This window comes from Capricornis sumatraensis, chromosome 21, assembly GCF_032405125.1.
Source record: "Capricornis sumatraensis isolate serow.1 chromosome 21, serow.2, whole genome shotgun sequence".
Lineage (NCBI taxonomy): Eukaryota > Metazoa > Chordata > Mammalia > Artiodactyla > Bovidae > Capricornis > Capricornis sumatraensis.
This window is the reverse complement of record NC_091089.1, coordinates 35,428,900-35,456,675: the sequence shown is the minus strand read 5'-3', so window position 1 is coordinate 35,456,675 and position 27,776 is coordinate 35,428,900. Positions and strand designations below refer to the sequence as shown.

The 27,776-nt window shown below is 41.6% G+C and overlaps 1 protein-coding gene across 2 annotated transcripts in view; it reads left to right on the top strand.

Moving 5' to 3' along the window:
* LAMA3 (laminin subunit alpha 3) overlaps nucleotides 1–27,776 on the top strand; it is a 78,785-nt gene that overhangs the window by 25,555 nt on the left and 25,454 nt on the right. The window contains exons 8-25 of one of the 2 annotated variants that reach the window (XM_068993764.1): nucleotides 925–1,035; nucleotides 1,142–1,253; nucleotides 1,459–1,626; nucleotides 3,101–3,297; nucleotides 4,695–4,811; nucleotides 6,067–6,221; nucleotides 6,466–6,607; nucleotides 7,420–7,522; nucleotides 9,887–10,003; nucleotides 10,089–10,268; nucleotides 11,037–11,179; nucleotides 14,082–14,252; nucleotides 15,901–16,052; nucleotides 16,212–16,374; nucleotides 16,794–16,927; nucleotides 17,647–17,791; nucleotides 20,992–21,111; nucleotides 21,757–21,890. In XM_068993764.1, the coding sequence (XP_068849865.1) occupies nucleotides 925–1,035; nucleotides 1,142–1,253; nucleotides 1,459–1,626; nucleotides 3,101–3,297; nucleotides 4,695–4,811; nucleotides 6,067–6,221; nucleotides 6,466–6,607; nucleotides 7,420–7,522; nucleotides 9,887–10,003; nucleotides 10,089–10,268; nucleotides 11,037–11,179; nucleotides 14,082–14,252; nucleotides 15,901–16,052; nucleotides 16,212–16,374; nucleotides 16,794–16,927; nucleotides 17,647–17,791; nucleotides 20,992–21,111; nucleotides 21,757–21,890 (2,564 nt within the window). The remainder of the gene's footprint in view (nucleotides 1–924; nucleotides 1,036–1,141; nucleotides 1,254–1,458; nucleotides 1,627–3,100; nucleotides 3,298–4,694; nucleotides 4,812–6,066; nucleotides 6,222–6,465; nucleotides 6,608–7,419; nucleotides 7,523–9,886; nucleotides 10,004–10,088; nucleotides 10,269–11,036; nucleotides 11,180–14,081; nucleotides 14,253–15,900; nucleotides 16,053–16,211; nucleotides 16,375–16,793; nucleotides 16,928–17,646; nucleotides 17,792–20,991; nucleotides 21,112–21,756; nucleotides 21,891–27,776) is intronic. The other variant, XM_068993765.1, reaches the window with a different exon arrangement.

Sequence of the window (27,776 nt, the reverse complement as noted above, 5' to 3'; positions counted from 1 at the left end):
AGTGCAACCAAATAATACAAAAAGTTAAAACTTAACAACAACCCAAAATTGAAAGTAATTACTACTGTAGATATTATATGCAGCAATAGTAGCAGTGTTAGTCACTAAGTCATATCTGACTGTTTGCGACCCCATGGACTGTAGCCCACCAGGCTCCTCTGTCCGTGGGTTTCTCCAGGCAAGAATTCTGGAGTGGGTAGCCAGCCATTCCCTTCTCCAGGGGATCTTCCCGACCCAGGGATCGAACCTGGGTCTCCTGTATTATAGGCAGATTCTTTACCGTCTGAGCCACCAGGGAAGCCATACGCAGCAGTGTCCCTCTAAAAGCAATGTTGCCATTCAGTACCCAAAAGAGGAAGGGGACCTGGATTTTGGTCTTGAAGCAATCACGGATTATCTGTACTTCCATGGCATGGACAAATCACCCAACTTTTTTAGGTTTCTGTTTTCTCATTTTTTTCCTATTAAATGAGGGTATTCAATTTAATGAGTTCTGAGTTTTTCTCTTGCTCTATAATTCTTTGAATCTATAGATTCTTTCAACAGAGTAGCCACAGACACTTGCTTTTAGCATAATCAAGTAAAATATAAGTTTAAAGAATTGACTTTATTATATAATCTAAAAATTAATACACCAAGTAAGTGACATCATCCTCATTTCTATAAGGTTAGGTCATTAATTCAAGTAAAGTACCTTGTCTCTTCTTGTCTTTAAATTTTCCTACTTTGTTTTAGAACCATATCACAACATCAAAACGAAAATTCTTCATGAGGCCTATTTCAAAGAACCATATTTTTTCCTAAGGACTAGCACTGGTCTTACTCAATGAATCTTTTCATATCATCACCAGGTTTACCAAGTTGATAAGACTTCCTCCAAATTTCTGCTCTAGAGTGTGATTAACTTGGTATTTTACTTTCCAGAACCAGCTGCTCAGCTACCGTCCCACCATTTCAAATCATAAATCAAAAATGGATGGTCTGGAAAAAGAACTGAGTAACTTGAATCGTGAATTTGAAACTTTGCAAGAAAAGGTAATATGTTAGGTCAATAGCATTAACTCATTTTTTGCTTCAAATTGTTGCTAGTTTTTTCCCCAAACAACTTAATTTGTTACTCATCAATTCACTCTTCATATAGGTTCAAATAAATTCCAGAAAAGCACAAACATTATATAACAACATTGATCAGACAACCCAAAGTGCAAAAGAGCTGGACTCGAAGATTAAAAATGTCATCCGGAATGTGCACAGTAAGAAGAGTTATTCAGCCCGATTCAGTATCTCTTATACTACTTTAGTCTTTGTTGTACAAAGAAAGAGTTAGCATTGTGAAAAAGAGCCTATAGTGATACTGAAAAGCCAATACGAGCCCTCTGTTAAAGTCCCTGCCTCTTTTCTTAGTAGTCTCCTGGAGTCCAGAATTCCCAGGTTAATAAACAGCTTGATGTTTTCCAGTTCTCGTGAAGCAGATATCTGGGACGGAGGGAGATGGAAACAGGGTGCCTTCAGGTGATTTTTCCAGAGAGCTGGCTGAAGCGGGGCGCATGATGAGGGAACTGAGGACCCGCAACTTTGGGAAGCACCTGAGGGATGCCGAAGCTGAGAGAAGGGAGGCTCAGCAATGTAAGAACCCTGCCAAATGCTTGCATCCGGTCTGTTCTGGTTGGTTTGACATACAGGGTGCAGAGAACACCGTGCCAGGTTGGGGAGTTGGTCACCATTTCAGCCTCTTATTACTGGTAGAGCATTATGTGGTACAAATGGGTAGCCCTGCCAGGTTACTGAGAGGTTGTGGAATAGAACTCCTTTTTCTTCAAAAATATTTATTACATTATAGTTGATTTACAGTGTTGTGTTAATTTCAGCAGTGATTCGGTTACACACACACACACACATATATATAAATTTTTTCCATATTCTTTTGTGTTTTGATTTATCACAGAGTATTGAATACCACTCTCTGTGCTGTTCAGTAGGGCCTTGTTGTTTATCCATCCTATGTATGATAGTTTGCAGCTACTAATCCCAAACTCCCAGTTCTTCCCTCCCCCACCCCCTACTACTTGGCAACTGCAAGTCTGTTCTCCATGCCTATGAGTCTGTTTCTGTGTATAGATAAGTTCATTTGTGAACATATCACAAATTTAGATTTAGAGTCTGCATATAAGTGATAGCATATAGTATTTGTCTTTCTCTTTCTGGCTTTCTTTGCTTACTTTGATAATCTCTGTGTCTATCCAAGTTGCTGCAAGTGGCATTATTTCATTCTTTTTAACAACTGAGTAATATTCCACTGTATATGATACATGTGTGTGTATGTATATATGTACACACACATACATCATATCTTTATCCATAGAATAGAATATCTTACCATCATGCAAAAAAATAGTTTCTTCTCCTTAGATATTAGACACTGGTACCTCTATTTTGTTTTTAATTGCATTTTCATTCTTCTTTCAGCTCTACTGTTTTCTCATTATATCATTTTTAATAGTCCCCTCATCACCATTGGGGTTTTGAATCATACACTGATATTCGTATCACTACTACCAAAAAAAATGGATGTACTAGAAATTAAGGGAATATAAATATTTGAACTAAGGAAAAGGCCACATTAACTCAAAACTTTAAAAGCAATGGGCCTATATTTTTCCAAATGCTGAGCTTTATCCTGTAGTGGAATGACATATCAGTGGTTAATCTACAAACAGTGGCATCTCTCTTTTAGTATTTGTGTTGTTTAATGTTAGCCTCGGAGACAGTATTAGTAATAGAAGGAGCACGTGCTTTATACTCTGCAAGTTCAGTTCCAGTTCCAAGGCTGAAACCTAGTCACCTAATTTCTCAGGCCATCCATTTTCTTATTTGAAACATGAGAATGATAATCACTGTCTTCATGTGGTTGTCATAAAAGTTAAATGAGACAGTGTGTACAGGGCACAACATAACATAAACACCAGCCTCCTTTCTCATTCCCTTGCAAGTTCAAGGAAAACCATGAAGTGAGTAGAAAATCAATTCTTCTGTAGTCTTTATAACTTAGTGTCAATTCACTCATTTCTCAAGTGGAAAACAAAAAGGTGATATATTTCAGTGCTGAATCGGATAAGGAGCTGGCTGGAAAACCACCAGGTGGAGAACAATGGACTGGTGAAGAATATACAAGATGCTTTGAACGATTATGAAGCCAAACTCGGTGGCCTCCGTGCTGCTCTACAGGAGGCCAGCACCCAAGCAAAGCAGGCCACCGGCCTCAACCGGGAAAATGAGAGGGCTTTGGAATCCCTCAAGGTGAGGTCATGGTCAGAATCTGCACGGTTCAGTTAAGAACAAGCACAAGGGAGCAGGGAGCTTTAATGTTAATCAAGTGGCAGGAACCTGTCTGTGTGGGAAACCCTAATCAAAGAGGAATGAGGCATTAAATGCAAAATCAAAGTATCTCTTATTCCTCAATGGCTAGAAGTGTTTCTGAACTTAAAGCACAGGGAAAGCAGACCCAGTCTCTTCATCCCAACTCCTGACTGGTAGAGGACTGGAGGAATAATGCTGCCAAATAGTTGAGAAATTACTATTGTTATAATTAATTCAAAGTATACAATATGTGTTTTAAATAACTGACATTTTGTGTCTCATGTGTGTGTGTTAATCACTTAGTCGTGTCTGACTCTTTGCGACCCCATGAACTGTAACCTGCCAGGCTCCTCTGTCCATGGGGATTCTCCAGGCAAGAATACTGGAGTGGGTTGCCATGCCCTCCTCCAGGGGATCTTCCCAAGCCAGGGATCAAATCCAGGTCTCCCACACTGCAGGTGGATTCTTTACCATTGAGCCACCAGGGAAGCCCAAGAATACTGGAGTGGGTAGCCTATCCCTTCTCCAGGGGAACTTCCTGACCCAGGAATCAAACCAGGGTCTCCTGCATTGCAGGCGGATTTTTTAGCAGCTGAACTACCTGGGAAACCCAACATAGGACTGACCCACTCCCCCCCCACTCCAAGAAAGAGGAATTTGATAAAAGAAAATGAATAATATCTTTGCAGATGGTAATATAGTTAACTCCCAAAGCCTCTGCAGGTAACACCTCTGTTGGATTATGCCAAGGGGAGGGAGCAGGACCCAATTTTATGGATCTCTGAATTCTGGCAGCCTCCACCCTAGTTTCCTAAGGTCTTGTGTGTTTTCTTAGTTAATTTTTGTTTGGCTGCACCATGCGGCATATGGAATCTTAGTTCCCCAAGCAGGGATTGAACCTGTGTTCCCTGCATTGAAAATGCAGAGTCTTAACCACTAGACTGCCAGGGAAGTCCTCCTGTGTGCTTTGTTATTGAAACGCCCCTACATCTTCATCAGGACCAGCATGTAGAGTGTACTGACGGTGCTGATTTGCTTACTTCAACTCCCTCTTTCTGATCCACTAACCAGAGCTTAATTATGCATCCAGCTCATTGGCCTGGTTGGCCCTAGTGTAGAAACCTCCTCCAATGCGACAGCAGTTGTTTCTTTGGCATGTAGCTTGCAGCAATCTATGACAACACCTCCACATGACAAATTGAACTGACGTCTCATGACTTAGGAGTTTCCTAAATGATCTTTAAGTTCAATGAAATTACCTCTATGCTGTTGTCCAATAAAGATGCCTGTGCCTTCTGACAATATATTATGCAGCTCACAGATCTTTTTCTCTGCAGAGACAAGTCAAGGAAATGAATTCCCTCCAGAGTGACTTCACCAAGCGTCTAGCCACGGCAGATTCTTCCTTAATGCAAACTAATAATGTCCTGCAGTTGATGAAGAAAAGCCATGAGGTAGAGGCAAAACTTGTTTTCTAGAAACTCACAAAGCATTTTGAATTGCATTTCGAGGAGCTCATGAGATAGGCTAAATATTTTTCCCTCAAATAGATGTCTTTATATGGCAGAAAATATGCCAAACTGTTAACAGCAGTTGTCCCTTAGGGGAGGGGTGAATGATGTGTCTTCTTTTTTTTTCTCCCAAACTTTAAACTTTTTATTTTGCATTGGGGTATAGCTGATTAAAAATGCTGTAGTAGTTTCAGGTGAACAACTAAGGGACTCAGCTATACATACACATGTATCCATTCTCCCCCCACCCACCTCCCATCCAGGCTGGCAGGTAACATTGAGCAGAGTTCCATGTCTTTGTTGGTTATCCATTTTAACTATAACAGTGTGTACATGACCTTCCCAAAGTCCCTAAGTATCCTTTCCCCCCAGCAACCATACGTTTGTATTATATCTATTTCTCTATCTACCTACCTAATTTGCCTGAAATAAGCGAATGTTACTTTTGTAATAAAAACAAATTCTGCTAGTATTTTTTAAATATCATTTTCACCAATGAGATGAATAAGGTCTGAGGAGCGAATATAAAACAAAAAAGTGACTCCAGTTGATGACACTGTATTGTATAACTGAAATTTGCTACAAAAATATAATTTAAATCTTCTCACCTTCACCCCCCCAAAGAAGGTAAGGGGATAAAATATGAGATGATTGATGTGTTAACTCGGTGCAGGGGATCCTTTCACAGGGAATACATATATCCAATCATCACTTTGTACACTTCAAATATCTTACAGTTTTATGTCACTTTTACCTTCTTGAAGCTGAAAAGCAATTAAAATAAATCAGGCATACATTAATTAACAGAAGACATTTAGGACTGGTAAAAGATTGGCAATATTTCTCAGGAGCCCGCTGGGCATTTTGAAAATATCTTTTATGATTGCTGTTTCTAAATCAGAAAAAGTGTTTAGGTTTAGTACAGTGATACAGTAAGGATAATAATGTGCTTTTATAAAATTTACCAAAGTGTGTGCCCACCGTATGGAAAATGCTCAAAATGGTGGTGAAACTTGGGAGAATATTCACAGTGCCACTGTGTGAAGTAGCCAGGGAGTAATTGGTGTGGTAAATGGGCTCAGGAAACAATTTCTCACTGTTGCTTCCTAAAAACCTCATTTATGACAAAGTTCAAGAAAATGGTATATCCATGCTTGGCTTAAATTGATACGATCTCTTTTTCACTTGGAAAATACAGGAATATGAAAAATTAGCTGTCACTTTAAATGAAGTAAGACATGAACTAAGTGACAAAGTGAGAGAACTTTCCAGATCGGCCAGCAGAGCATCTCTGGTGGAGGAGGCAGAGAGGCACTCGCAGTCCCTACAGGAGCTGGCCAAGCAGCTGGAGGAGTGAGTAGGCCGCCTGGGGGTCCGACCGCAGGGGCTGCTGGAGCCTGATAGGAAGTACGGACCAGGGCTGGGGGCGGCACCCAGGGCCCAGGTCCGAACCCAACTGATTCCCAGCTGCATCTTTGGAGCAGAGCCTCGGAGCCCACAGCCCCGAATCTCCATCGGCCAAATGAATGGGGAGGTAAGGGGGCTTGGCTGCAGGCAGAGGCCACTGCTGGAGCCCTCCTCCTGTACCATCTTCCAGGATCAAGAGGAACGCCAGTGGGGATGAGCTGGTGCGCTGTGCTGTGGACGCTGCCACTGCCTACGAGAACATCCTCAACGCCATCAAAGCGGCCGAGGATGCGGCCGACAAGGCCACCACTGCGTCTGAGGCTGCTCTCCAGGTGGGCACCTGCTGTGATACCTTCTCTCAACATACTCTGGAGATGACTCACTTTTCTGTTTTCTTTCTGTGTGCACAGGAAATAGAAAAACAAAGCTTATTTTAGATCAGAATTTGTTATCTAGAATAGACTTGAACTTGCTCTAATATGTCATTTCTGTATTTACTTGGCTTTTGGATAAACATAGCCCAGTATTCAAAATCATTTGTAAAACCAGATAATAATCACCCTGATTATTGAAAGTATTATACCCTGATTCTTACCAGGTATGCTTTTAAGCTGTGTGATCAGGTATCAACATTTACCAAAGAAGAGATTTTTGTACACAATTTGAGAACCATTTATTTCCTGTCATTTGTTGTTCACCTGGGCATGTCTGTGGATCCTATGGGATCTGAAATGCATTATATAATAGGCCTATATCTAAAAATAAAGAACAAATTATTAACTATGAGAGAATCAGTGAACAGACTTCTTGGAAGGTTGAAGATTTTTAATCTCCCAAAGCTTAAAAGCCTAAAAGTAATTCAGCCCTGTCCTCTAGTATTGCAGAGGGCATTGTATAAGTGACAGTGAGAAAATGAGAAGGTGTCACATAATTTATGTCAACAGTGATGGGTCCACCTCCCCAAACCACAAGTGTCTACCGAGAGCCCTAACTGTAGCTTTTAACGAACAGTCTTTTTAAACCTCTGCCTTACCTTCTAGCCTCATTTTTTAAAGATTAAAGATAAGGACTAGGATGAAAACTCTTAACCCATATTTCCTAATGTATGTATCACATTTAAGACTGATAAATGCTTTGCTTTCAGACAGTAATAAAGGAAGATCTTCCAAGAAAAGCAAAAACTCTGAGTTCCAACAGTGATAAACTGTTAAACGAAGCCAAGATAACACAGCAGAAGCTACAGCAAGGTATGGAAGGGGTGGCTGTTGGGGGCTGGGATAGTCAAGGGCTTGGAAACAATCTATGAGACCAGGAGCAAATGCACTTCTTGAAATTTCAGTGTCCTTGTAGGTGGTGCTTTGTAAATACATTGATTTGATGTTTCTACCCTTCCCAGCTGACGCTAGTGGTAAAGAATCCGCCTGCCCATGCAGGAGATGCAAGAGATACAGGTTCGATCCATGGATTGGGAAGATCCCCTAGAGAAGGAAATGGCAACCCACTCCAGTGTTCTTGCCTGGAAAATCCCATCGACAGAGGAGCCTGGTGGGCTACAATCCATGGGGTCACAAAGAGTCAGACACAACTTTGCAACTGACTGCCACCAGCCAATATTCTAACATAAACCAAATTAGTTAGACTCTCATGAATCTAAATAAATCCCGAGACTGATAGGCTTGTTTGGGTCTGGCCTTGAATTTGGGAGAGAGGATTCTTCATTTAATCCCATATGCCCATAGTGTTGGTGACCCACGTAGCTTTGAGGTGTGTACAGTGCTGCTGTCTTATTTAAGGCCCAGATAAGTAGCTTCAAGTCATTAGAGCAACTGCTTCAAAATTTCTTAAGCCCTAAAATCTTAGTAAGTAAAGGCACCAAAAATCACTACCACTGTGATATGTAAGGATTAAAAAATTTTTGCCTTTAAATTTTCCCCCCTTTTAATTTGATTTTAAAAAAAATCAGACCATCTCAATCTCACCAAATTCCTGGGTTCAGAAAATGCTGTCCCTTGATTTTTCTCTGGTCTCCTGTGGTCATTCATAGGTGAACAGCTATCTTAGTTCATAGCTCTCATTCACCTTCTTAATCCCTTCAAAGTGATTAGATAGCCTCTACCAGTAAATAAATACATTTATTTTTATCATTTCCATTTTTAAAAATTAAAATGAAAAATAAATATGAAAACATGAAAAAGAAAATACAAAAAAATGTGTAGTCTGCCTAGCACATTTCAAAAATTAAAATTTCCTGGGATGACCCCTGTTCTCTTTACAGAATATGAGCTAGAAGGTGAAGATCTGTGTTTTTAAAAGGATTAGGATGTTAACCACATTGTTACTTAAACCAGTCCTGGAATCACAGTTTAAGCTGTGTGTAATCAGCTGTGTGTATCACATTAAAGCATTCACTGGTCGTTTTCCATGACCCCCAAGGGGCAATATTATCAGCTAGAAATGCCTATGAGTTTTGTTCCTTTCACTGAATATGTCCTTGAATGTGTCAGTTTGGAAATGAATGGGAACGGTGCCTGCTTTGTGTGCGTGTGTGTTTGCTTCAGTGGGGCCTCTCAACAGCATTCCTGTACTTGTTTTTTAGAAAGGCCTTTTATCTGTTTATGGCTGGGCTGGGTCTTTGTGGTTGCTCAGGCTTTCTCTAGCCCTGGAGAGCAGGGCACTACTCTGTAGTTGCAGTGCGCAGGCTTATTGCAGTGGCTTCTCTTCCTGGCGAGCATGGGCTCCCGGGCACTCGGGCTTCAGGAGTTGTGGGACATGCTCTCAGTAGTTGTGGCTCCCAAGCTCTGGAGCACAGGCTCAGCAGTTGTTCCTTGGCATGTGGGATCTTCCTGAATCAGGAATCAAACCTCTGTTTCTTGCACTGGGAGGTGGACTCTTTACCACTGAGCCACCAGGAAAGCCCAATATTTCTTTACTCTTGACCAAAGGGGCATCCCTTATACATTATTCATTCATTAATTTATTCAAACATTCATTTGCTTGTTCCATAAATATGTACTAATATTTTACCCCAAAGAGTATTTTATCCCAGAGAGCGCCTGGACACAGCAGTGAATAAGATAGACACATCCCTTTCCTTGGGTGTCCCTTGTATCTCAGTTGGTAAAGAATCTACAATGCAGGAGACCGATTTTGATTCCTGAGTCTGGAAGATCCCCTGGAGAAGGAAACAGAAACCCACTCTAGTATTCTTGCCTGGAGAATCCCCTGGGCAGAGGAGCCTGGTGTGCTACGGTCCATGAGGTCGCAGGAGTCTGACATGACTTAGCGACTAGACCACCACCACCATCCCTTTCCTTTACTAAGCAGAGAGTTTTGCCCTGAGCAGAGCGGAAGTTAAGTCTTCCCTTGTGTTGGTAGGCCTTTCCCTTTCTTCGTGTGCATTTCCAAGGAGCCTGGTACCACAGGCTCTGTATGCTCCTGGCCTCTATAATGGAGGACCTGGGGGTCTAGGAGCAAGCAGTGGGCATCTTGGGGATGACCCCTAAGATGCAGGTCTGCTCAATGCTGTGCAGACCCTGGCTACTCCAGGGGCCACCAGTATCCATGGAGGATCAGGATCTTTAGGGTAATTACCTCTTCCTACTTTATTTCAGAAATCAGCCCGGCTCTCAACAACCTGCAGCAAACACTGAAAACTATGACAGTTCAGAAAGGCCTGATAGACACCAATCTCACCAGCATCCGAGGTGATCTTCATGGAATACAGAGAGGTCAGCCGCTCCCTAACCCATTGGACTTGGCTTCTTTTGTCAAACATTTTAGAGACTTACACCTCCCTGTTTGTATGTGCCTTAGATGACATCGATGGCATAATCAATAGTGCAAAGAGCCTGGTCAGAAACGCCAATGACATCACAAATGAGGTTCTAGATGGGCTCAACCCCATTCAGACAGATGTGGAAAGAATTAAGGATACCTATAGGAGCACCCAGAGCGAAGATTTCAACAAGGCTCTCAGTGATGCGGATAATTCAGGTAGCAGGTGTTCTCTGGCAAGACGTATTATCCATTTTCTCCATCATTATGTGCTTTGGTCCGTTGTAATTTTTCCCCAGTAAAATCTGATCTTAGAAATTAAAATATTAAGAAACAACTTCACACGATCCATTCAAAGAATATGGCTATTCTGTTAGTTAAAAGGACCAAGTAGGACTTTAGAGGAGCCAAGGTGACTGGCAGTGGAAAGAATCAGAACATGTGAAATTCCTTAAAAATTTTTATTGACTTAAATAATTTTGCCTATGTCACACAGGATTAGAAAAAAAACCTGTACACTTTGAAAAACATTCATGAAATATTGCTGTTGGTTTTCCCTTTAATAGAGTGGAGATGTAGTCCCTGAATCATGACCACTTGGATTATGATTGATATTAAAGATCAAAAAAGAAAGATTTATTTTTTAATTTATTAATTTTTAATTGAAGGGTAATTACAATGTTATGTTGGTTTCTGCCATATATCAACATGGATCAACTATAGATATACATATGTCCCCTCCCCCTTGAAAGGTTTATTTTTTATAGTGTCAAGAAAGATGATTTGATATCCAGAATAAAATCTATATAGAAATATGTGTAACATATGTTTCTATAATAGAAAAAAGGTATTACCTGATTCTGAGTCATCCTATCCAATGTGTGGGACCCAAACATACCCTTGACAAATACAATCCACAAGAACATCTCTATTTAACCTTTTCTCAACTCACAATGATAAATTTCTGTTTCGTAATCTCACCAACAGTGAAGAAATTAACTAACAAACTGCCTGATCTTTTGAGTAAAATTGAAAGTATCAACCAACAGCTGTTGCCCCTGGGCAACATCTCTGACAACGTGGACCGCATACGGGAACTAATTCAGCAGGCCAGAGATGCCGCAAATAAGGTGGGTGTGTCCCTCATTGCCAGGCACCAAGGCTCATTCTTTGATAACTTACTCTATTCATTAAGAAGTGAAAGATATCCAGGTACTCAAGAATCAGTTGTCTTTCTTGCCCAAATTCTTTGGGTGCTCCCCATGTGAAAGTTCATTTCCTCCCATCACCTTTCAGAAGTTCACATCATCTTCATCCGTTAAATGACCTGGTATGCCGGGAACAGTGGTTTCCTTTCCACTGGCTTATGCAGGCAGGAAGCAGGGTTCTCCTCCAGGCTCTAGGCAGTAAAGTGTTATTGCAAGTTCAAGTAAGGGTTCCTTGATCAGAATGTGCAGATATGATACTGCACAAGTCCTATCTTCTCACGGTAACTTGGGAATTGTAGAATCCACTTTTAGTGAGGATGGAGGAGTGGTTCCTACCCACATGGACAGTGTTCTGAATATGGGATTATAGCAGCTTTCCTTCATTGGGAAGTTCCATCAACCTTTCTTCTAATTTTAATCTGACATTATTTACTTGAATTTCTGACACTTCTCTCCCAATTTGTTTTATCCTAAAATAATGTAAATGAAATATTTTGTATTTTTCAGCCAACTCCCTATGAGATATTTGGAGATTAGAGGGATGGAAGCCAAATCAGAATATCATTGCCTTTGAGGCACCATGGTTGATTTCTAGGCTTATATTCCTTACTCTGAGCTTCAAAATCTGCCTTTTCTTTTAAGAAAGAGAACTTCCAACACAAAACCTTTAGCAGAGAAGCAAAGAGCCTAAGGCACAGTTTGGCAGAAACCACCCTCTTTGTACCCATACACGTCTTATAAAAAGCAAATGGAAAAGAGTGTGCTTCTAGCTTTGGCCTCTCTATGTTCTTCCACTAATTTAATGAACAAATATGAACTGTATAAATAGCACAGAGGTTTAGCGCTCATAACCAAGGCAGACTGCCTTGCTCCTTTGTTTTTTAATATTTATTTATTTGACTGCATCAGGTCTTAGTTGCTGCACGTAGGATCTTCACTGCAGCATGGGCTTCTCTCTATTTGTAGCATGTGAGCTTAGTTGCTCAGGTGTGTGGGCTCTAAGTTCTCTAACCAGGGACTGAAGCTGCGTCCCCTGCACTGGAAGGTGGATTCTTAACTACTGAACCACCAGGGAAGTCCCCAGACTGCCTTGTTTTGATCCCTGCTCTGTCACTTTCAAAGCTAAGACTAGTTTCAGTACATAGATAGATAATATTTCACAAAAATATTAAAGCACATGTGAGAAGCTATGTGTGAATCCAGATCCAGGGTGATGGTGACCTCTGAGAAGGGAGAGGCAACTAGGACTAGGGAGGGCTATATAATGGGCTTCAATTGTAACGGGAATGTTTAATTTCTTAAGATGGTCATGCGTATGCAGGTATATTCTCTATTTTTGTGTGTTCATGAAATGTTTTCTTAACTAAAAATTTTTTTAAATGAGAAAGAGCTTTCCAAGTGACAAAAAAACAGAAGGGCATGCCACAGTCTCAGGATGTGTGAGGGCAGAGGGCGAGTAGAAGAGACAGGTGTAAAATGAGCCTCGAGTGTTGTGGGGGAGCTCTGTCCCCATGGGCACCTTGGAGTGACTACAGCTCAGGCATCACTAGGCACCCCTGCCTGATACCTGCATAGGTAGGGTCCTCCGTAAATACATGCTTGGGAGATAAAATGTAGAGGTGGTGTAAGTATCATTCCTAGAGTTATTCTTTAGATAGTTAGGGAATATTTATTTTCTGTGTTTTAATGCAGAGCTACCCAAGGGGATCCACAGACCGGAGCTAGTCAGACGTTTGTTACTGCTCCATTATATATAAGTACAAAATTGAGAGTAAAGGCTTAGAAGCTTTCAGTAACTTGAATTGCTTCAGTATCTCAGAATGGGATCAATAGGCTTGTATTTTGCACACTTTCTTCATTTCATTTTTCTAGTATTTAAGTTTTTATATAGTTTACAAAAGTATTGGTCCGGGGCAGATAACAGGGGGAAAAAAATGGTCCTTTACCGTGAATTTAAGAAGCACATTCTAGAGAGCCTCAACATACTTATTTTTAAGGACTGAGCACCTATAATAAATGCAACCAGAACATGTAACATGTTAATAAGAAATGATTCCTTAAAGAGTTAATTCTTTAAAAAAATATTTTGATGTATTGTACATCGACTGTATCACACTGAGTGCTTCCATACAGGTTAGCTCATTTGCACAAAAACCTTCTGGGGTTGGAATAATAGTAATTATTATTAATGTTACATATTAATAGGGCTATAATACATAGTAACAGGGTTAATTTAATACTAATATTATAACCCTATTACTAATTGTATATATAATTAGAGTTTATATTATAATATATAATATTATTACTAATAGGATCATGATATTATATTAATCCTGTTAATATGTATTTTAACCCTATATATAATTCCCTATATTACAATTATATATTATATAATATCATATATTACATATTATATGTCATCTTTATCACATTTTATATGTAAAACCTCATTATTATAATACATTAATATATTATGATGATGGTGGTGGTATTGTTATGACATTAATATGGCTAATATTATATTAAAATTATAACCATAATAATGATGGTAATAATTTACTATACAGATTATTGTTGCTGGCACAGACAACAAAGTATACTTCCCAAAGACCCTTGGCTCGTGGGCAGGAAGAACAGGAGGGCTTTACTCTGCTACTCCTGGAGCGGCCGCCTGAGTGTAGACTCCAGGCCTAGGGGGCAGCTATATACCTTCATTCCCTATCCTAGCCACTTGGGAGCAGCTACAGTCACAAGCCTCCACCCTGAGCACCCCACCTTTCTCCCCTGGACCAGCTAACACCGTGGGTCTGGTCCCTCTCAGGTTGCTGTCCCCATGAGATTCAACGGTAGATCTGGAGTTGAAGTCCGGCTGCCAAATGACCTGGAAGACTTGAAAGGATACACATCTCTTTCTTTGTTTCTCCAAAGACCTGAATCAACAGAAACTGGTGGGACCGAGAATATGTTTGTGATGTACCTCGGAAATAAAGATGTAAGTATTGCTCTGACATTTCCCTGGTTTTTAAAACAGAATATGGCTTTTGAGGTGCGTGACACAGCCATGTCACTGCCATTGGCATGGCAGGAGGAGATTCCACTGCCTCTGATGGCTCCATGGGAGATCTGTCATCAATTTAAAGTTGCTTTTGGAGGCGGGGATCTAGAAGCCATGCTAAATGGGACCAGCATGTGAGCCCATGTGTGTGTACACCTGAGCACATCCATACCTGAGGCTGAAGATCAGCACCCTCCCCTCTTCACCATGCAGCAGTATCAAGGCTTTCTGGAGATCAGAGCAGCTCTTCCTCACTGCTCTGGACTCTGTCCTCTTCTCAGGGCACCCAGCCGCAGACCCTCCCATGTCTCTGGGGTGGGGACCCTCTGGGAACGGGGTCTGGAGAGAAATTAAGCCTCTCCTGCCTCATTAGTGAGAAATCCAGTTGCTTCATTGTTATAATTCCAAATTCTTTAAACCACCACTGTTATAGATATTTTAAGCAGTTTATTTTAGCTTTTAATTCCTCCTCTCAAAATATATCTCTTCCACGTAAGTGTCAGAGGAACAGGTAATCAGTGACTAGGTTATTTATACATGAATGGAAAAGAAATGGGCATCCCAAGTGGCTCAGTGGTAAAGAATCTGTCTACCAGAGGAGGAGATGCAAGAGATGCGGGTTTGATCCCTGGGTCAGGAAGATCCGCTGGAGAAGGAAATGGCAACCCACGCCAGTATTCTTCCCTGGGAGATCCCACAGACAGAGGAGCCTCGCAGACTACAGCTCCTGGGATCACAAAGAGTTGGTCACAACTGAGAGACTGAACACATGTGCATGGAAAAGAAATGCCTGAAGTATGGTTCTTGAAAATTCTGGGCAGTTAGGAAATTGTTGGCCATCACTAGTGGACATTGTATTTAAGGATTCCTGAAATCAGCACTGTTGTTGGTTACTTGTTCGTGCTTCAAGGATTGGGGATTTATTTGTAAATTTCTTCTGACTCTGCTTTGTATTTATGGCAGAATGTACATGACTTTATTCCTTCAACAAACTTATACCATATATCTACTATGTGCCACACCCTGTATTTGTGTAAACAAAAATTTGTTTCTTGAATGTACTTAATGTGTACTTAAAACAAGTTAAAATAGTAAATTTCACATTATGAATATTTTACTACAGTTTTCAAAAATTTGTTTTTACCTTAAGGTGCTCACATTCTAACAGGGAAGAAAGATCCATACACAGCTGACATGATAACATAGAGCGAACAAACATGCCCAGAGTATTGAGGGGACCTTATATTGCATAGGAAGAGCATAAATGGCTTATCTTCCTTCCCAGAATGTAATTGAATGGCAACCTGAGTCCATATCTGGCTCATCTTTATGTCAGGTGCTTGGCAAATACTTGCAGACTGAGCGAATGGAGGAGTGGATAAATGAATGCCCTCCTGATAACGTGAGCAAAGACAGCCCAGACGTTAATCAACTGTGCTGTCTGTATTATTTTAAACCAGAATGTACCTCATTCATTCTGTCTGCCCGGGGCTGACTAAATGAAAGCTGTTAGCTATTTGAAATGCGCCCTCTGGGGATGGTGAGTTCGGAGAATACAGTATGTGAAATGCTTTGGTGTCTCCAGGCTTCCAGGGACTATATCGGCATGGCTGTTGTAGACGGCCAGCTCACATGCGTCTACAACCTGGGAGAGGATGAGGCTGAACTCCAGGTGGACCAGACCTTGACCCAGAGCAAAACTCAGGAGGCAGTGATGGACCGGGTGAAATTCCAGAGGTACGACTCCGATTGATTACAGCTCTTTGGTAATCTGACCTACGGTCACCAAACTTTAATTTTATATTGCTGAACCCCCTTTTAGTACTTTAGCTTTGATTTCTTTCATCTCCTCATAAATCTTTTATAACTTTATTGTCTGACTTATTTTTTAAACAGAATTTATCAGTTTGCAAGGCTTAATTACACCCTAAAAGCCACCTCCAGTAAGCCAGAAACACATCAATTCCATGACATGGATAGTGGGAATAGCAACACACTCCTCAATTTGGATCCTGAAAATGCCGTGTTCTATGTTGGAGGTTACCCATCTGATTTTAGAGTAAGTTCAAGTGTTATTTCACGGAATGGAAATATTTAAAATTTAATTTGGCATAATGATGTTTTAATCCATTATATATAAAATGGATTTAATGATATATTCTTAAAGCATCTATAGTGATAATTACTAAACATATTGAATTATTTTATATGCAGTGATCTAGGCATAAGTGTATAATTTAAATAAGCATCATTATCATTCCTATTTCACAGATGACAAAATTGAAACAGAGAGGTTGAATAACTTGCCCAAGATCAGACAGCTAGAAAACAGCAAAGCCAGGGCATCTGTCTTCAGGGTCTACCCTGTGCTATATTGATGGTTAAAAGCGATAGAGTTAAACTGTTTCTTGGCCAACCTGATCATTGTCCTTTGTTCAACCAGTGAAAACTTTTTTGTTGTTGTTGTTGTTTTTTCAGCCTCCTAATAGACTGAGATTCCCTCCATACAAAGGTTGTATTGAATTAGATGACCTCAATGAAAATGTTCTGAGCTTGTACAACTTCAAAAAGACTTTCAATCTCAACACAACAGAAGTGGAGCCTTGTAGAAGGTAAATAAAACCTAGAAGCTGATGTCTCTCTGTGATTTTGCAGTCATATAGCATAAAAAGCATATGTAATTTATACTTAAGAAACATAAATAAGGAAAAGTCTTTTCCTTATTCATATAAAATATTAGATGGACAGAATTTTCTTGATTTTGAAAAAAGTTTTCAGTTTTTGGTGCCTCCTACCACAAAATATTCAACATTAGATGGTGCCTAATTTAGGGCACAAACTATTTATTTACTGTAAATTTTTTAAAAAGTAAAATAGTAGTCCATAAAGAACACCATGACTTTGGGATATGAACCTATTTGAAAGTTGCTGCCTTGAGCTTCTGACCTACCCCAAAGTTTAAAAGATTGGGAAGATTCTAATATGAGACAGATGGAGTATTTATTACTCAGAATAAAATCATATTTCATTATATATTATTTCTTACATTGTAAGACCTTCAGCTGCTGGGTCACGTCTTCCTAAGCAGATGTTTGCAACAGGGTCTCCTGAAGAGCACCTCTGTTGAGGTAGAGTTTGATCATTGTGGAGTGTAAGAGCAGATCCAGGAGATACAGTGGACTGTTTTAACATTAAGTTTAAAGATGTTTCCTCTTTAACAAAACATGACAACTTGATTGCACAGGCTTTGCTCACGTTTTCATCAATAAGCATAGTTTCCTGGCAGTCTTTTGCTGCTGTGTTCTCACTTAACGATGATTGGTGTTGGCAGGAGAAAAGAAGAATCAGACAAAAATTATTTTGAAGGTACAGGCTATGCTCGAGTTCCAACTCAACCAAACGCCCCCTTCCCCACCTTTGGACAGACGATTCAGACCACTGTGGACAGAGGTCTGCTGTTTTTTGCAGAAAACCAGGTAACCTATGACAAGCATCCAGATGTTACCAAGTACGTCCATTCATTTGAACAATTTTGGGGTAATTGTTATTATAAACAAATTATAAACAATTTGTTATTATAAACAAACAATGAGTTATTATAAACAAACAATGTATCTGGAAAACAATGTGCAAATTTTAGCTGCATCCTTTCCCTTGGCCCTACTCTGTTGGATTGGCCAAAAAAGTTCATTTCCATAACATTTTATGGAAAAAACTCAAACTTTTTGGCCAACCCAACACTTTGTTGGGCTGTGCAAGTGTGTGTTTTGGTAAGGCAAGTCATCCAGAATTTAAGAAGATGCCACCAAAATGTGGGAGAAATTGCCGCTTACCCATCTATTTGTGTTGTCAGTTTTGTTCTTTGAAAACTACTGTTTGCCTAATAATCTTTGCCTATTCTGCCTAAAAAAAATGTTAAGTCTTCCTGAGGTCTCTGAAAGCTAAGCTGTTCAACCTCCTGCTGTTTGCTTCTTGGTCTGACTCTTTTCAGGCCATAAGAGATTTCATCTCTATCTGCCCGACCCTTGACTTTCCAAGACATGGAGGCTTCTGTTTTCGAGCAGCTGAGGTTCCTGGAGACCATTCTGACATCTCCTAGTTTAGAAAAGGCCAAAAGTGACACTCTGTGAGTGATCGTCAGCACCATCTGCTGGTAGATAGGCCTAGACTTAACCTCTCTAGACAATGAGCTCTTCTTGAAGTTGCTGCATAGGACATGTCATTGTTCAGTCCCTCAGTCATGTCTGATTCTTTGTGACCCCATGGACTGTAACACACCAGGCCTCCCTGTCCTTTACTGTCTCCCAGAGTTTGCTCAAACTCATGTCCATTGAGTCAGAGATACCATGCAGCCATCTCATCCTCTGTTACCCACTTCTCCTTCTGCCCTAAATCTTTGAGTCGGCTCTTTGTATCAGGTAACCAAAGTATTGGAGTTTCAGCTTTAGCATCAGTCCTTCTCATGAATATTCAGGGTTGATTTCCGTTAGGATGGACTGGTTGGATCTCCTTGCAGTCCAAGGGACTCTCAAGAGTCTTCTCCAGCACCACAGTTTGAAAGCATCAGTTCTTCAGTACTCAGCCTTCTTTATGGTCCAAGTCTCACATCCATACGTAACTACAGGAAAAACCATAGCTTTGACTATATAGACCTTTGTCAGCAAAGTGATGTCTCTGCTTTTTAATAAGCTGTCTAGGTTTGTCATAATAGCTTTTCTTCCAAGGAGCAAGTGTCTTTTAATATCATGGTTGCAGTCACCATCCATTGTGATTTTGGAGCCCAAGAAATTAAAATCTGCCACTGTCTTCATTTTTTCCCCATCTGCTTGCCATGAAGTGATGGGACTGGATGTCATGATCTTAGTTTTTTGAGTGTTGAGTTGTAAACCAGCCTTTTCACTCTCTTCTTTCACCTTCATCAAGAGGCTTGGAGAAATGTGGACCAGTCCATGGGATTTTCAGTTTGAGAATGCAGGATTGATATGGAGCTTGAGATTTTACCAGACACTTTGCCTACAGGGTGGGTACACAGGCCTGGTCCCCCTCTCCTCTCTTGGGGTTGTTCTGGACTCCTAGGGAGAGTCCAAGGCTGAACCAGTTCTGATGGTTTGGGGGCATCCTGACCTTACTGAAGAATGCAGAGAGCTGAGAAGTCACACGGCATCTTCAGGGCCAGGCAGTTGTTTTCCGCAACAAGGTCTTCTTTGTACTAGATTTGGCCAAATATTTTGTAAAATGCTACAGAAAAACCTAAGTGAACTTTTTGGTCAACCCAATACATTTTGAAGTTCTTAGAGACTAAGAACCAGAAATACTATTTATATTAGAAGAAATCTTATGAAATGCCATTAGTAACCAGATAAAAGGAGCTTTCCTGGTGGCTCAGTTGATAAAGAATCCACCTGCAATATGGGAGACCTGGGTTCAATCCCTGGGTTGGGAAGATCCCCTGGAGAAGGGAAAGGCTACCCACTCCAGTATTCTGGCCTGAAGAATTCCATGGACTGTTTAGTCCATGGGGGTCACAAAGAGTTGGACATGACCAAACAACTTTCATTTTCACTTTCAATCAGATAAGAGAAAATGATCCCCAGTGCTACTGTTAAGTAGGATGAGTTGATGTTATTCTGTTCTTTATGAGTGTGATGAACCTTCACTGACTTCCAAGAGCAAGGCTTAGGATCCAGAGAAAGACTGACTTTCCGTTTAGGTAAGGACTCTTGTTGGGCTTCCCAGGTGGCACCACTGGTAAAGAAACAAAAACAAAAACAGCCCACCTGCCAATGCAGGAGATGGAAGAGACATGGGTTTGGTCCCCGGGTTGGGAAGGCACTGGAGGAGGGCGTGGCAACCCACTCCAGTATTCCTGCCTGGAGAATCTCCCGGACAGAGGAGCCTGCCGGGCTACAGTTCATGGGCTTGGAAAGAGTCAGACACGACTTAGTGACTAAACAGCAACAACAAAGCAACCGTTAAATGGAAGATAGAGGAGATAACAGGAATACATCAGAAAACAGAGGGAGGGAAGTGGGGTTTGAAGAAGACCCTACCTCTCTCCAAAATGTGCGTGTATGCCTTCTTAGTTCAGAGGAGAAACAGTGCTTAATACTCAACTCCTGGGATGGGGAGGGGGATGTCGTTTCAGTCATGTCTGATTCTTTGCAACCCCATGGACTGTAGCCCACCAGGCTCCTCTGACCATGGAATTCACCAGGCAAGAATGCTGGAGTGGGTTTCCATTTCCACCTCTAGGGGATCTTCCTGACCCAGGCATTGATTGAACCCACATCTCTTACATCTCTTGCATTGGCAGGTGGGTTCTTTACCACTAGCACCACCTGGGAAACCCCTCCAAAAGGTAGCAATCATGTTTTCCAATGATATTCATGATCTGTATCTTTCAGTTGCCAGTTTTACATGCTGGTTATAGATTGGTATAAAACAAAATCAGGACAGTAGTGAGCATTTATTGTTTCCTTCCTGTGTGCCAGTTACTATATAGATTGTTTAACATGATTGACAGGATTTAGCTGTCATCCCCATCCCAGGAGTTGAGTATTAAGCACTGTTTTTCCTCTGAACTAAGAAGGCAGCTGAAGCTGAAAGCAGGCTGGAGTTTGAATGCATGTGGCTCTTCCTGAGAATTCTCCTAATCTACATTGTCCCCCTGCTGTAGGATCATTTCATATCTCTGAATGTAGAAGATGGCCGACTCATGGTGCGGTACAAACTGAATTCAGAGCCACCTAAAGAAAAAGGAATCAGAGACATCATAAACGACGGGAAGGATCATTTGGTACATCCTTTGAATCTGTTTATCTGAATCGTTACATGTTTTTAGTCCTTTAAGTTAGTGCACAGAATGCTTTTCTATTAGATGAACTTATTAACTGAGAGACATATCCTTTTAAAATCGGAACATTTTGCATGAACTATATAACATCCATATGGTATAGATAAAACATGATTAATTTCATGGATATGTGTATATGTATGGCTGAGTCCCTTTGCTATTCATCTGAAATTGTCACTATATTGTTAATCAGATATACCCCAATACAAAATAAAAAATTAAAATAATATTTTAACATTAAAAAAAATGATTAATTTCAAATGCAAACATTTCGGGAATTCCTGGTGGGCCAGTAGTTAGGCACCAAGCTTTTACTACCAAGTGTGCAGGTTCAGTTATTGGTCAGAGAGCTAAGGTCCTTCAAACTGTGTGGTCCAGCCAAAACAGACAAACAAATGCAAACATCTCTATTTAAATGTTTATTATTATAATTTTATGCAGATGTGCTACTGTGCTCAGAACCCTTGTATTAATATATATACCATGTATATAAATGAATCTGAAGGAAGGCAAAAACATAATAGCTCTGAACCATCATGAATAGAATTATTTTATTTCTCATTGCTGGCTGATTGATCTCTATTTTAGATTCAGATCAAAATTGGAAAAGTCCAACAACGTATGTGGATAAATGTGGATATTCAAAGTGTTAAAATTGAAGATGATATATTTGATTTCAGCACATACTATCTGGGGGGAATTCCCATTTCCATCAGGGAAAGGTAAGATGATCTTTTTTTAAAGGAGCGGGTCACCTCTCTTAATAGTTATGATTGCTACTGATAAATCTGCCTTGTTTAATTCCAGCAAAAACCAAAGAATTACTTTTCTGTATTAATAGTGTTAGCCAACAGAGTACAGCAGGCTGTTAATACTGGGTAACAGGCCTGGCTGTCTGAAAGCTGTGGGGGTTAGGGGTCAGGGTAGCGGGGAGATGAGGGAATAGTGTGCCACTTCCATTGTCGTTCCTGGGAGGAGAAAAGCCACATGAGTAGATTTGGTGTTGACAACACTGCCACCAAAAATAGGGGCTATATCCTGGGGTCCTTGTGGACTTCCTCAGTGGCTCAGAATCTGCCTGCAATGTAGGAGACCCAAGTTTTATCCCTAGGTCGGTCAGGTCCCCAGGAGAGGAGAACACTACCCATGCCAGTATTCTTGCCTAGAGGATTCCATGGACAGGGGAGCCTGATGGGTTACAGTCCATGGGCTCACAGAGTGTCAGACATGACTAAGCAACTAACACTTTCACTTTCACTTGGGGGTCCTGGTTGGTTCAGAGGAGAGCACAGGCAGCCCTGGGCACAGAAGGCTGGGGCACTGAAGTGTCTCCTAGGTCATGGCACATTTGTATTACCTGCCGCCTTATGTGTGTGTTATCGGGGAGGGACTAGGGGCATGACTGTCTCGGATGAATGGATACACAAATGAATTAAATTAACTTGAATGGAAGTAAAGTTTAATGTGAATGAGAAAAACAAACATCACTCTGAGGATACACTTAAAAATAACTTTCACATTTTGATCGTTTGTTTACATCCTTCCAAATGGCTGACAGTGATGTGTGGAAAGAAGATTCCTTGGAAGGGTTACTACAGCCTCATGACTAAGCTAAGAGAGCTCCCAAAATGTTTGGTGATGATTGCTTTCATATGAGATCTGAGGCTGGTTAACTCTTTTCCTAATTTGTCCGTCATTTGGAAGGAGCACTAGATGTGATTTATGAAGTGTTGTGCCGAGGTGGTCTTCTCAAATCCTTATACATTTGAACAGCTGTCCAGCCTCAATAAGGAGGCACTAATCTTTGTCTTAAAGTTGTCTGGGGACTTCCCTGGAGGCCCAGTGATTGATACTTAGCCTTCCAATACAGAAGATGCAGGTTTAATACCTGGTCAGGGAGCTAAGATCTTACGTGCCTCCTGACCACAAACCCAAAATATAAAAAAGAAGCAATATTGTCGCAGATTCAATAAAGACTTTTAAAAATTGGTCTACATCAAAAAGATCATAAAAATAAAAGCTGTCAGGGTTGCCCCCAAAGACAGAGATGCAGGTGAGAAAGTTCAGCACTTTAATAGAGTTTGGGAGTGAATGTCTTTCCTCTCTAGGTTCTTTGAACTAGAAGGGACCTTGTGGATCATGGCATGTAGCCTCTTAATTTTAATGTAGAAATTAAGAGCCAAAGAGGTAATATTAATATTTAATATAATCAGTACTAAATAGCAGTTCAACCTTGAATAGCTAGTTATGAATGGCCAGTAAACTTGGTTTTATTCAATTAAATGTAATAAAATAGAGTAACCTAAGGCAGCACCATTCACACATTGGAGGCTGTCATTTGTTTGCTCATTGCACAAGCACTCCTTGGGTTTCTAATGCCATTAATGTGGTCAGTTCTGGGATGATGATGAACAGGGAAGAGTCTCAAGTATAGCAGAAGGGAGACAGTAGAATAAGGCCAGTGCTATCAGATGAGAAGCTCAGGCTGATGGGGACCCAGTAAAGGAATCTATCTACCCATTTAGGGTATCAGGAAAGTGGTCTCTGACTAGATCTGAAAGAACCTGACATATGAAGGGCAACGTATATAGAGATAAGAACCAAAGTGTGAACTCTCAAGAGGACACTATGAGGCAGGCCCTTGTGGCTGGTGTGGGAAGCAGGGGCCAGACCACAGAGGATCTTGAGAGTCACAGTAAGGACCAATGGGGACTTCTGCAGAGAAAGGACACGATCAGACTTGGGTTTTCAGTAGCTTGCTGTAGTGCAGGGTGCAGATTGGATTAAGAGGGAAAAGGCAGAGGCAGATGGCGAGGTTAACAGGTGAGAGGCAGGTGGTCTGAGCTGACCACGGAAACGACAGTGCTGACGAGGAAGAAAGAGTGGATTCTTGTTATATTTAGGGCAGCAGATGGGCAATGCTGAAAGGCTGCTTGGGTTTGAAGAATAGCAAAGAAAAGCTCTCAAGAAGGACTTTGATCTAGCACTTGGACAGATGGCCAGCACCAGCAGAGAAATGGGGTGGTGAGCTCAGTCTGAGACAGGCTTAGTCCCAGGAGACAGCAGGTGGAGATGCCTGGAAAGGACTAGACGGAAGGCCTTGACCTCTAGAGAGATGTCCAGCCTGGAGAAAGGGTGAATGAAGCTTGAGAACAGGTGGCTACTGAGGTTATGGGGGCAAGTGGGCTCTCCCAGAGCCAAGAGGGATTCTCAGAGGTGTTTGCCTCTGTGTGGTGACAGCAGAAAGTCCACAGAGGGTGTCGGCCAAGCAAGGTTTACTAGGAAAAAGTAATGGGTGAGGATCCAAAGAAATGGCTCTGGTTTGGGCTTAGCCATCAGTGAGTAGGGTCACCTTGGATTAAGTCAACACTCAACCTTTCTCTGCCTTTTTATTTCTCTCCATTAAAGAAATACATATATGGATATTGTGGTAAAGAATTTGCCTGCCAATGTAGGAGACACAAGAGATTTGGCTTCAGTCCCTGGGTTGGGAAGATCCCCTGGAGAAGACAATGACAACCCACTCCAGTATTCTTGCCTGGAGAATCCCATGGACAGAGGAGCCTGGCAGGCTACAGCCCATATGGTCGCAAAGAGTCAGACATGACTGAGTGTGCACTTGTGTGCGCATGCACGCACGCACACATACAGATAGACACATAGGATTTTCCTAGGCATCTGTTTTAGGGTCTTCCAAACAGGGACTGCTTCCTTTTTCTGGGTAAGTTTATACTTTCAAACTTCGAGGACATGGAACATGCAGGAGACAGAGGCTGGTCAAAAGATTTCGCTGAGCTTTTCCTCTCTCTCAACTAAAATGCTTAACAGTATTCAGCTGTTTCTGGCCCTGCTTCATCCCTCTGGTGCTGTCCTTGATGGTTCAGAGTCCTGAGAACCCCTTCTGACGTGGGTCACTGGGGAGAAATCCTCAGTGACCCACAGCTGAGTCTGTAGGGGCAACCAGCAGTTCTTTCAAAGGAGGGAGGTGCCCTGAGCCCTGGCAGGGGAGTAATGGAGACAGTCAATGCTTGACCCTAACGTGGAGAGAAGCAAGCCTCGCGTTACCTCTATGTACAGGAGCGTAGGCAAGAGACTTTGTGAGCGTGGTGTTTTCTCTCTCTCCCTGTAGCGTACCTCCTGGGACTGGGGACCCAGATCTTGGAGTGACTTGTGTAGGATTAGAGTCAGACGCTAAGCCACAGTCTGTTAATCCCATCTGCTCCCCATGAGAAGAGCAGATCACCCCTGATGATGCCAGAGATGCACTGCCATCCCTGATAGTGCCTCAGACCAACGAAAAACACTTCCTGAGGAGTTATGTACATCATTGCATCACAGAGTATGATAATATCACATCACAATGAAACGAACTCCAAAACTATACACGGGGCAAGGATCTGTTGAGCATTTCTTAATACCCAGCACTGAGTTCGGGATTTGATTTTGCTTCTCCTGCTCTCTGAGATCTGCCCATAGTAGGCTGGACCCAGCTGAGCCTGTGTGAACAGCTTGGTCCATGGTGTGTACACATACCCCAGCATACGCACCCATTCTTATGGCAGCCTACACCCCTCCTCAGCCACGTTCCTCTAGCAGGTGTGCTCAGACCTGAATTCTGGAGCGAATGTGGAACTCTAGGCCCTCAGATGAGCCAGAGTAACGAGAACATCCCAAAGAATAGTGGAAATGAATCTTTCATTTTAATATCTCTGCTGTAGGTAACTGTTCTGTAGGAAAGAGTCAGGATCATTCCAGTGCTGTGGGTGCACACCTGTGTAAGCAAAAAGAGCAAGGGCTTCAGGTCACACTGAGCCCCGGAACCCCAAGGCTGCCACCTTCCTTCTGCGTGACCTTGTGGGAGTCACTTCACCTTCCCAAGTCTCCTTGTACATCTAATGTGGGCACAGTGATGCACTAGCTCTTAGAGGGGTCGTGGGGTTCAGAGTAAAGGATTTAGCACAGTGCCTGGCACATGCTGAGTGCCCAGTAATGCCAGGTGAGAAAATATCTCCCTTGTGGGGAAACATAGGGGGAAGGGGTAGTTAGGGAGTTTGGGATGGCCAGGCACATGCTATATGTAAAATGGGTAACCAACAAGGATCTACTGTAGAGCACAGGGAACCCTGCTCAATATTATGCGGCAGCCTGGATGAGAGGGGAGTTTAGGGGCGAATGGATACATGCCAATGTATGGCTGAGTTCTTTCTCTGTCCACCTGAAACTATTGCAACATTGTTAATTGGCTATACTCCAATATAAATAAAATGTAACAATTAATTAAATGATAGTAAATCTTTTTTTAAAAAAAAAGGAAAATATTTCCTTCAAAAGGTTATTGTGAGGATCAGATGATAGTTGTTGTTCAGCAGCTCAGTTGTGTCTGACTCTTTGTGACCCCATGGACTGCCCCACACCAGGCTTCCCTATCCTTCACCATCTCCTGGAGTTTGCTCAAACTCATGTCCATTGAGTGGATGATGCCATCCAGCCATCTCATCCTCTCTGTCAACCCCTTCTCCTCCTGCCTTCGATCTTTCCCAGTATCAAGGTCTTTTCCGATGAGTCGGCTCTTCACATCAGGTGGCCAAAATATTGGAGCTTCAGCTTGCACGAAACAGGTGTTCCTTGTCTGTCAGCTACCTTCCTTTCCCCTTTACTTTTTCTGCCGCCTTATTCTTCCTTCAACCTATGCTTTATGGAAGAAAGGAATCAGGAGATGTGGACGAGTTTAAAACATGTTGAAACCCAAGAGAATGGATCAAAATATTAAATTAATGAGTTAATAAATATTAACATATGGACAAATAGACAAGCCCCAGGAATGGATATGAATTTTCCTCCTCTCCTGAGGCAAGAAGCCAGTTTTATAAAATCATCAAGCTTGTGCTGCAATGCCCATGAGGATGTGTTTCTTCCCTTTAATGAAATTTAATTTTATGCATATGACATGTAGCTCAGCTGTTTATAATGAATTGCATAAAAACGAAGGCAGACATCTTTCCATTTTGAAGAGTGTGCCGCTTTAGGGATTAGTAATGAAGTCAGCTTTGTGTTTATCTTAGTGCATCATTTGCTTAAGAAACACAAATATTTGCCCGGACTTCAGTCATTTCATGTATGTTAGTGTTTTTGTGTGACATCTGCTCCAGATAAATCCAAAAGTCAAATCAAAGGGGAAATGCCAAGGCAGCCACGTAGGAAGAGCTGCTTTATCAATTGCTTTTTTATAGGGGCTTCCCTGGTTGAGAGTCCACGCTTCCAGTGCAGGGGGTAATGGGTTTGATCCCTGGTCAGGGAGCTAATATCCCACACGCTGTGCAGCCCAACCAAAAAAAAAAAAAGAAATTGCTTTGTTACAGTGATACACTGATATGATGGGGATAGTTACAACTCTGCCATCTCACCCTAAGTCCTTGCTCTGCACTGGGCACCATTGGAGTACGTTACCCACATTATCTCATTTAAACTCTGGGCTGGGAAGTGGATTACCACTTTCCTATGGTATAAATGAGGAGACAGAAGCACAGAGAAGACACCCAGGACAAAACTTGAACCCACACAGCCTGCCTCCAGATCCAGAGCCCAGCGCTCCAGAGCAGCTTCTCTCA